This window comes from Petromyzon marinus, chromosome 28 (genome assembly GCF_048934315.1).
Source record: "Petromyzon marinus isolate PM22_M1 ecotype Great Lakes invasive population chromosome 28, UKy_Petmar_22M1.pri1.0, whole genome shotgun sequence".
NCBI classification, from domain to species: Eukaryota; Metazoa; Chordata; class Hyperoartia; order Petromyzontiformes; family Petromyzontidae; genus Petromyzon; species Petromyzon marinus.
The window spans coordinates 13,125,121-13,135,857 of record NC_133694.1 but is presented as its reverse complement, the minus strand read 5'-3'; the positions used below and the strand labels follow the sequence as shown (position 1 = coordinate 13,135,857).

The 10,737-nt window shown below is 49.4% G+C and overlaps 1 protein-coding gene across 4 annotated transcripts in view; it reads right to left on the bottom strand.

Moving 5' to 3' along the window:
* Window positions 1-10,737, bottom strand: part of LOC116947036 (transient receptor potential cation channel subfamily V member 5-like) — a 77,594-nt gene that overhangs the window by 3,981 nt on the left and 62,876 nt on the right. For all 4 annotated transcript variants that reach the window (XM_076070353.1, XM_076070351.1, XM_076070352.1 and 1 more), the window contains 3 exons: window positions 8,213-8,279; window positions 3,408-3,676; window positions 2,597-2,706 (listed from right to left, as the gene is read on the bottom strand). In XM_076070353.1, the coding sequence (XP_075926468.1) occupies window positions 2,597-2,706; window positions 3,408-3,676; window positions 8,213-8,279 (446 nt within the window). The remainder of the gene's footprint in view (window positions 1-2,596; window positions 2,707-3,407; window positions 3,677-8,212; window positions 8,280-10,737) is intronic.

Genomic DNA, 10,737 nt, shown 5'->3' with positions numbered 1-10,737 from the left:
AGCACTTTTTTTCCCGAAGCTGTGCACGCTGGACAACAAACAAATTGATCAGGTTGATACAATAATTTACCTTGGGGTCATTATAGACACTAAACTCACTTTCCAGGAACACATTGAACACACTGGGAGGAATGCAAATTTTAAAACTAGCTTTCTTTACAGACATAAACGTTGCTTACCAGCTAAGTTTCGGTTAGAGTTGGTAAGGCCTACCTTACTACCATTATTTGGTTACTGTGACGTGTACCAATCTGCCTCCAATACCACACTGAATAGATCATTCCCACTTTTCATTCTGCTCTAAGATTTGCTCTGGATGCCCCTTACAGTATCCATCATTGCGACTTGTACGAAAAAACTAAATTAACATCGCTCCACGATCGCAGACCGATTCACCAGGCTTTGTTTATCAACAATATCCTTAGCGGTAATTCGGAATAATATTTGTTGGATCAGTTGGCACGACGGGAGGGCAGACCTCCTAACCTTTGGAGTTCAACAGTACAACATTACTTCTTCTTTGGTTCTTTCGGTAAAGTCACGTAGAATGAGAATAAAATAATAAATTGATAAAATAAAATAACACAATAATATTTTAAGTGCCTCGGTGAATGTGTATGCTCTGACTTCAACGTAACTATTTCTGTAGCAGTTACAAGCGAATGCCTTAATTTAGCTATTTCAATGCTAAATTCTATGCTAATTCCTTTTAACAATGGGTGCCTCTGCGGATGTGTATGCTTTAACTTTTAACATAGCTATTTCTGTGACCAGTCACAAGCTAATCATTCAGCCTTTTCAATGCTAAATTTTATGCTAATTCCTTCGTCAAGGCTCTTTGTTCCTCTCACACAGCTTAAAAGCCGTGATCTGAACGTGGCTCTCTCACTCCAGCGCTGTCCTACCAGACAGTCTCGCTCCCTTCACCTGATGAAGGCCGCTTGTGTTGTGGCCGAAACGTCGTGAGAATATTATTGTGTTATTTTATTTTATCAATTTATTATTTTATTCTCATTCTACGTGACTTTACCGAAAGAACCAAAGAAGATGAATCATTGCAGTCACGAAAGCTTTAAATCGAAACATTACTTCTGTTGAACGTTCCCTAATATAAATCAAGTTTTGGTGAACGAGCGTTTTCGGTGGCTGCCCCCTGGACTGCGGAACAACATTGCCACAAAACTTGGTCTGCAGTGACTGTCGGCAGTCGCTAACTTCAAATCACTAATTTCAAGTGAATTCCGTCCTAGTCGCAAATTTACAAAGAGTTAGAGAACATACAAATATTAATTGCTCGTAAGCGACCACTGTATGTGCGTTGCTTACACTACGTTTGTTAGATGGATGCTGCGCTTTTTATTCCTACATTCAATGCCGTCGTATTTTAGGCCGTAACAGCATTACAATTAATATGGCCGATTTAAATTAGTATTTTTTTTATAGATAAATGTGCTATTTGATAACAACCAATATTTAATATATATTTTTGAAGACGATCATTTTTATATTGCGTTTATGATTTGCTATTTCTTTTTTATTTCCCTTATCTGCTATTGTTTATTATTGATGTATTTTTACTGTGACCTTGTTGCATTTGTCGGAGAAGTGGCGGTGTTGTTCTTTGTTGATGAAATCCGGTTTAAGAGCTTCTTGGCTCAAAATAAACTACTACGACTGTCTGTGCCACGTCGGCTCAAAGGGCGTGGGGGTCATTTGTGTTTTCGTTTGTTTGTCCTTCCCCCCCGCACCTCCGATTAAGCACGGTTGGCTACGTATGGTGCGAAAGAAGTTAAACAACATACAACATACATACAGCCAAAATTGTAAAACTTCTCCGGAGGGAGGCAGAACTATTTCACTATTAAACTCTCTTTTTCAGAAGCGACCTGGCAATCACAAATGCTTGCTCAACGATGTGAGTTATCACGTGGATATTTATGGCAGCCAAATATTCCAAACGCATGTTGATTCTAAATGTGGAGGGAAAAACCGGAAGACTTAGAGATAACTTCACGAGACCATGGGGAGAGAAAGAGAGAGACATGCAACCTTCAAATATACAGCAAGCGTCAGGGTCGGGATCGAACTCACAGCCTCCTGTATACCAGGCGAGGTAGTTAACATCTCCTAGACACCGAAATAAACTTCCCTGCGCCATGAACCCGCTGACACAAGTTCGATTCCTGGTCACGGCTAACGTCGGTGGTGAGTGATATCTGAACCGGTCTTGGCCCCTTAACTGGGGCTTTACCGATCTGCAATGACGAGGGTGGTGATGTGTGGGCCAAAGCACACCCCACAGGCCACACAGCATGGTGAAGCCTTAGTCAGCAATGAGTTGACAAAAAAGGGGCTGTACGTTATTTTATTATGTTTTAAACAACGATAAGACTAAAAAGGGCAAGACAAAATTATCAAGAGGCAGCCCACCTAGATCTCAGCAACATCGACATCGCAAGGTCAGGAGTGCCGATAGCTAACAATGGTTGCTGAATCTTAGGGTAATTATTCACATTTGTAGTCATACTTAATTAATTTAGCTAGTTTCCTGTGTGTTTTGTATATCTTCACACTTCCTTAAGGAGAGGGATCTCACCGGATGTACCACCGATCCCCGTCCAGACCCAGCTCCCGGCCCGGTATCCCCGATCGCATCCACAGCCACCGTGGCACCCGAGACTCCAGCAGCACCGTCGTGGCAGCGATCTAAGTCACACCAGAGGATCCGTTCGTCTCGCATCGATCAACGCCGACTCAGATTGATGAACGACTGCGGGCACAGACCCGCGTATTTGGACGCACCTGGAAACCTTCACTCGGCAAACCACCAGCAGTGTAGTAGACCAGAGGTAGGCAACCTACAGCCCGTGGGCCCGTGGCCACATGAGGCCTACACCACGTTTAAATGGTCCCTAAAAACGACATTCATCTATCACTGCGAGCATTTTATCGGATACCAGATGTCAACGTCTGCGACCTGGCGGCACTGCATTCCTCACGTTTGCTCATTCGCTCACTTGAACCACTGCCAGGGCCCTCTCCACCCCCACTCCTCCGCTACAGCTGGCCGACATGCCCGGCAAATTTGTCACGACATTATCGGATGACTCTTAAGGGCTGCGCGGTTGAGCAGTTAACCTCTCGCATGCTTTGGCCAACACACCACGACTGCTGCTGCAGGCACCTTCACGAGATGCGTGGTGGCTTAAGGCGGCTCTGTGATTGTGTGACTATGTTGCCGTGTGACCCAGGATGCGCTCTTGTTTGGCCCTCTGTTGGTTGGGGGAAAGACAAAATGTTCTACATCCCACCCCCCCCCCCCCGGGCCGCCAGACACGGCCCCCTCATAGCAGCCCCCCACCCCCCCACAGGAGCCTCCCGTCCCCCCGGATGAATGCGCGAGTGACCTGCGCCTTCCACAGCTCCACGCGCTCGTTGGCGACGCGGAAGTGCGTGTCGCCCATCATGGCGATGAGCAGGTTGAGCAGCAGCAGGTAGGCGAACATCATGTAGGCCAGGTAGAGCACGATGATGATGGCGGGGAGGTTCATGTTGTTGGGGATGGGCAGGTCCTTGAGGCCCATCATGAGCTGGCTGAGCGTGAAGAGCGTTGTCGGGTAGTTGCGAAAGTAGATGAAGATGTTTGAGTCGAGGGAGTCAAAGGCCACATGGAACGCTGCCGGGGGGCGACAAGCGGGAGGGAAGAGAGGCGCGCCAGCCACGAACGCCGCCATACAAAGGGGGGACTTTCGACACGGCCGGGCATCGGAGCCGGCGCTTATCCCCTTGAGCCAGCGGTGGAAGATCCGTTTAACACATCGTAGTGGTAGGGCTTTCGCGACCAACATTATCCATAAGAGGTTTTTTTGTGTTGCATCTTGTAAATATGAATGTATCGTTAAACCCACCACCACTCGACACAGCAAATTAGTAAGGTTTGTCACTAGTTTAACACTGGAGAGTTGGAGAGTATACCCACAACAATTACATTATTTACGCGATCTAACCCCCACCTTCCACACGGAGGGTGGGGGGGGGGGATGAGTTTATCCATGGGACACCCGCTGCCAACTTCGCCACAAAGTGGTCCTCATTTTATCTACCCCCAGAAGGGGGATAGGTTGAGCTTACCCCCAACCAGGATTTGAAATCGCAACCTTTCGATTGCGAGCCTCTCGCTCTGCCGCTGAGCCGCATGGCTGCGTGTTACGTGGAGCTCTATTATGACCGGTGCAAACTCCTCTAGGTGTTATGGGCATAATGCGCAATACTCGCAACAGGGCTTGCATGCAGTCACGCTTGAATTCTTATACAGGACACATTTCTGTGTGCTGAGAGAAACAAGCCCTCGGTAAGAGGTTTGTTTATATTTTGAACCAACGTTTCAAATGGCCCAGCATTACCCCGGAGCTAAGCATGGGTGAGTCTCGACAGTGCCTGCATGAGCGACCGCCACATACAACACGTGTCACGGGCTGCGGTCCTACACTACGGGCAGAAAACAAATACATCGCACTGTCCCTATGTTACAATGCCTACACTCCCCGCCAACCTACACTGGCTTATGGCTGGCCATCGAACAAAGATACAACAACAACAACCGCCATTCGCCACTAAGTGGCGGTGACGTCACCACAACGCTTGTGCCAGGCCATGTGCGACTTGAGGCCACGTGAAGTGTCGAACGCCCGCTGGCAGGAGGTCACGGGGCAGACCCAGGTGCCACGGGTCGACTGACTGAGATGGCTGGCTGATGCACCACCTGTGCCCCCTACTGTGCCAACCTGCTGTGCTTTTGCCATCCGGCGCTCCGCTCTTTGTTGTGAGCGTCGCTCCGCCCTCCGTTGTTGTTGGATGGCGACTACCTCTAACTTGATCAGTAGCGTCCTTCACGAGCCTCCTCCACAGAGGCCGATCTTGACACCGCTGGTACCAATCATCGGCAAGTCCACTCAGCTCCACGTCCTCCTGTACCACATCACTCCATCTCCTCTCTAGCCCGTGCCGCGCCTGTTTAGCCCCCTCGATCCGGCTGAACAAAAGCTGTTTCGGCATGCGGTGGCTGGGCATGCGGGCTACACCCAGCCAACGCAGCCTTGCCTGCCAGAGGAGCTCACCGATGGGACCTTGCCCAGATCTTTCAAGGATTTGTGAGCTCCTCACACAATCCAGCCTGGTTAAACCCAGGATGGATCGTAGGCAGGCTAGCCTAAATGTTTCTAACCGGCGAAGATGTTCCATTATGGGGGTCCACGTTTCGCAAGCGTAAACAAGGGAGGGAATGACCGTGGCTGAAAAGACCTGAAGCTTAGTGCGGAGCGACAGACCAGATAGCTTCCACACAGCGTTACGCAACCGATGAAAATATATTGCCGCTCGACTGATTTGGAGTGAGACCTCTGCTGTTAAACTGGAGCCGGTCATAAGCACACTGCCCAGGTATGGGAAACTCTCCACTCTCTCCACAAGTGCCCCATCACCGATTGGGAGTTGTGGGGGTGAAGTGTCCAATGGTATAAAATACCCAGGCAGGTGCTTAGTTTTGGTGGGGCTGATGGTAAGGCCCCATCTCTTAGTGGCATGCTCCAGTCTCAGCAGCAGCGTCTCCAACTCCTCCTCTGAATAAGCAGCTATTACAAAATCATCGGCATACATAACGTGGGTAAAATAAAATAACTAAATTAAATCACGACGTTTCGGAGGCAACACAAGCTTCTGTCTTCAGGTGGAACAGACACAACAAAGTTCGCTGTATCAAGTGAACAGCTCTGGGACACCCGAGCTTATATACAGGTTAAGGGGAGGGGGGGTGGGAGTAGCCAGGAAGGGACGTGGGTGGGGAGGGGAGGGCTAAGTTAAGCTGCCTTTTGTTATGCTGCAGGGGGTTCGGGCGGAGCGGTGGTGCACTGCACAAAAGCGGGCAAAACCCCCTTTTGTTATGCTGCAGGGGGTTCGGGGGGAGCGATGGCGTGCTGCACGAGAGCAAGAACCATCCTGGTAGAAACAGAAACAGCTGTACAATTATCAGCCAGCTAACGTTTGACTTGGTTGATGACATATTTCCAAAAGTTGCTCAATTTGAAACCATTCTCTCGGTTGAAGTTGTGTCTATGTTTGTATATCTGGATGGCTTCATGGACAAATCTTTGGTAATAACCGGGAGGTTTGCATAGTACTTTGGTATCGGAGAAAATAATGTCATGAGAACCCGCTGTGTTGAAACAATGATCAGCCACGGCCGAAGAATTCGTTCTGCCGTGTTTCAAATCTGATTTGTGCTCGCGAATTCAGTTAGAAATATGTCGTTTCGTCTCCCCGATATAGCAGCAGGGTACTGTAAGTCAGGAATTACATCCTTTACGGATGGGATCAGATCTCGGATTTTGTGTACTGTATTGAACCGGACCTGGATTTTGTGTTTGTTCTAAACACCCGAACCCCCTGCAGCATAACAAAAGGCGGCTTAACTTAGCCCTCCCCTCCCCACCCACGTCCCTTCCTGGCTCCTCCCCCCCCCCCCCCCCCTTAACCTGTATATAAGCTCGGGTGTCCCAGAGCTGTTCACTTGATACAGCGAACTTTGTTGTGTCTGTTCCACCTGAAGACGGAAGCTTGTGTTGCCTCCGAAACGTAATTTAATTTAGTTGTTTTCTTTTCTTTTTATTTTATTTTACCTACGTGACTTTACCGAAAAAAACAAAGAGTATGAATCCTTGCAGTCACGAAAGCTTCAAATCTAGGAATACATAACGTGGTTGAGCAATAGGGAGCCATCCCTTGACCGCATCAGGGCATTGATCAGCCTCTCATTATATCTGTACCATATGGAGATTCCCCCGGTACAGCTATTGAAGGCTTCACGAACTACGTGGTCAAAATAGATGTTAAATAATGTGGGAGCCAGAGGACATCCCTGTAGCACCCCAAGGTGTACAGGGAATGGCTCTGACTCCCGGCCACGTAGTTTTACCCGGGCCCGCTCACCATCATAAAGGTCCTTAATGATCGTGAGCAGAGGGTCAGGGACTCCAACAACACGAAGAACAACCCAGAGCCCAGGCCTAATGATGGTATCATAGGCCTTGACCAGGTCAATAAAGCAGATATGTATGTCTTGCTTGAATTCCCTGCACCTCTGCTGTAGCAGACGGACAGAAAATATGGCATCTGTGCAGGACCGCCCTTTCCTGAAACCGCATTGGGGCTCCGCAAGCCTCTCCTCAGCGTGCCTGGCAAGGCGATGTTGAATAATCCTTGCCAGGACCTTTCCCGGCACACTGAGGAGTGAGATGCCCCTGTAGTTGTTACAGTCTGTGCGGTCCCCCTTCTTAAAGAGGGGGACCACCAGGGCATCCTTCCAATCCTGCGGAACTCATCCATTGGTCCAGACTGTTGTTATGATGTCATATAGGGCGGTCTGTGCACAAACGCCACCCTCCCTCAGCATGTCGCTTGGGAGATCATCTCTGCCCGCTGCCGTTCCTGGTCTCAGACTCCGGATCGCCTTCAGTACATCCTCAACAGATGGCACCTCAGCCAGCCACTCATAGGGGGTGACTTCTTCCAATATTTGAGGCACCGCAGCCTCAGCAGGGTCATCCCTACATTGTGCCACGATGTTTTCCTGGCTGAGGGATTTTCCCTCCCCCAGGACCTCACAGAAATGCTTAGCAAATCTGCAAACCTGTTTCTGGGGGTCAGAGATCGAACAAAGATGGTCACCGCATCACGTGCATTCTATTGCGCTTCTGTGGCCGTCTGGAACGCTCTTCCTTCCAATATTGGGAAGCCACTGGAGCTATGCACTTTTTAATCTAGATTTAAAACTCATTTCTTTAGAACTGTTTTTTGTATTTAGTTTGTTGTCCTTGCCCCATACCTGCGATTAGTGCAGTTGGCAACGTACGGTGCGAAATAAATTCAACATATGGTACATACATACAACCCGTGGTGAAGTACGCTCAAATAACTCCTAGGAGCCGCACGGCATGGGGAGGCCGCTCATCCAGCACTGGAGTGATGAACACCTGCACGTGTGTCCACGTGCGAGCCACGTTCCCATATCCGCGCGCAACCTTTGGTTTTGGTGTTCAAGCGGCGGGTGGAACACGACGCACGAGGGCCTTGTGCATGTAAAGGAAACCGATGCCGTCCGGCAGAGGTTCCGGGTGCCGAACAAACGCCGCCCCGCAACAGAATTCACGCTACCTACCGGCGGAGAATCCCAGCAGGACGATGATGAGGAACATGATGAAGCGAAGGAGATCGCCGAAGAGCATCTGTCATGGTGAAGCACAGCAAGGTTTAGGGTTCAACAAACACGCATAACGGTGAAGCACAGTGGGGATTTATGTAGTGCCTATGTGAGGTCGCAACTTCAAGGTGCTGCACAGGAGTCTTGAGTCTGAATGTATGTAGAACTTATTTCACACCGTACGTAGCCAACTATGCTAATCGGAGGAATGGGGGAAGGACAAGTTGTAGTTATAGAGACAGAGGCTGTCAATCACAGGCGGAGGAGGAGATGGCGAATGTCTCGAGCCTGGACTTGAACAGGGGCAGGCTGCCGACAGCAAGGCTGGATTATGGACCGGGCCAGTGGGACCAGTGCACCCGGGGCCTCGGACTGCCAAGGGGCCTCCAAGCCTCAGGCCGCACGTAGTGCGTGTCCCAAGACTTCCGAAGGAAGTTGAACGCCAGTGCCCTCAGTGCGCACAGTGCAAGTGAACTATTTGTCTTTTGTCAACGTGACACATTTTTTACTAATTGGCCGTGTCGGGTAGTGGAGGGTTGCGACAAATGTATAAAAAATGCTATTCCTATATCTTGTTACTGGCAAAGGAGGTCTCATAATGTAAATGCTCACCCCGAGCCCTCAATACTCTGATAGTGCGCTGTTTTTGAGTTGTACGCCTTTTGGCGTCTTCTGGTCCAACACCAATGGAGACTAGGCTCTAAGAAAAGCCGTCTCGGGTGTGGGCCAATCAAATTCAACGATAGTGCATATTATCAGAGTTGTCTTTTTTTTTTGCATTTTGACTGTTTGTGTTGTGGTTATTGCAAACATGATGCCTTGAATAAAGGTGTCAGTTTTTTTTGTGCCAGTTAAAAGGGTAAAACCTATTCCTAACGCTATCTAACCAAAAAAACTGTAATATTAATAATACTGGTCGCGAAAGCCTACATGTTAAAGTAATGTCATAGTGGAAAAGGTAAATGTACTCTGCGCTGCATATCCATCAGACCGGGACATGAACTTTGCCAATGAACGCATCCAATTCAAGTTTGTTATGTCTGACTCTGAGGGTGCCCAATTAAATTTCTTGAGACTTTGCAGGCACTTAATCTGCAGTCTGTGTTCCCACAATATTTTCGTGGCACTTCGGATTTTTCTAACATTGCCAGTGACAAACTGCCAGGGTGAGCGGACATTTTCCCTTTTAGGCAGAATAAAAAATTAGCTGCGGAGTAGCATATGCCAAACACGTCTCAGCTCATTGTCACTTATGTCAGCTAGATTTTGACGATCTAGTGGATGATTTTGCGAGGAGGAAGGCAAGAAAGACACCAATATAGGAAAGTGGAGGGGGGCCTCCAAAAGACATGTGCCCAGGGGCCTCATGGGACCATGATCCGGCCCTGGCCGACAGCACGGGTGGCTGGGGGGAGTTCCAGAACACGGTGGGGGGTGGGGAGCAGCATAAGACAATGAGCCACCTTCCTCTGAGTGAAGATCGCCTCAATACACGGAGGTGCGAGGAGGGGTAAAGCATGCAATGCCTCTATGGAGGGGGGTTTTGATGGCCTACTCCTGCAAACAGAGGTCAACTCTCCTGGTAATAGCTTATCAGAGTCGTGTCTGTGCTAACATGCTAATGTGTAGGGGAGTGAAGCGGTTGGCCCACTGTGTTACAAACCCGGCGACCCGAGTTCGATTCCCACTCACGGCCAACACCAGTAACGAATATGTGAACTTGTCCTGGGCCTCCCCTAGGTCGACTCAGTCTCAAATGAGGACCTGATACAGAGTGTAAACATTGCCACTAGGGAGACGAAGGCGCCCCGGCATGATGCTGACCACCCACCCCCTCATGTGCCGTGCTGGCCTTTGTAAGTGCTACTCACTAACAGCACTTGCCCCAACAGTCTGTTAAGGCTTTATGGGGGATCTTTGTTCTGTTTTTGTGGGAACCAAATTAACATAGCAACTAGATTAGAAGAGTGTAGTCTTTGGGACAAGGCAATGTTCCTTTCTGCCGATGCGAAAGCTACCTAGAATGCACCGTATCATGCCAGACCTCACAAACTAAGCAGATATCGAGCCTGGCTAGCGATTGGATGGGCGTCCCACCGCGCGTAGCAGGCGCCATATGCTAGAGACCAAAGGGCTGCGTGGTGGACAGTGGGGACTCGTGAAAAAAAGCCATTGTTGGACTGCACATATATGCACCCGCCTCGAGGTTCGTCCACCTTTACCGTACGGCGGGAACGGCTTCACAACCCGTGCGGTGTCGGTCCACTGCTGCGGAGGCCCTCGTCCAGCAGTGGATTGACAAAGCGGCTGCATATGTACGAGGTCGGGATCCACCAGAGCCAAAGCCGTTGATTTCATTAAGCGAACGTTACCACGGTGCGGTGGTTGGCAGACGGAACGATTCAACGGGTGTGGCTCTACTACTGCAGCGCTTGTGAGTGCGATTGGCCTCCGAGAGGCTCCTCTGTCTTTAGTGATCAGTA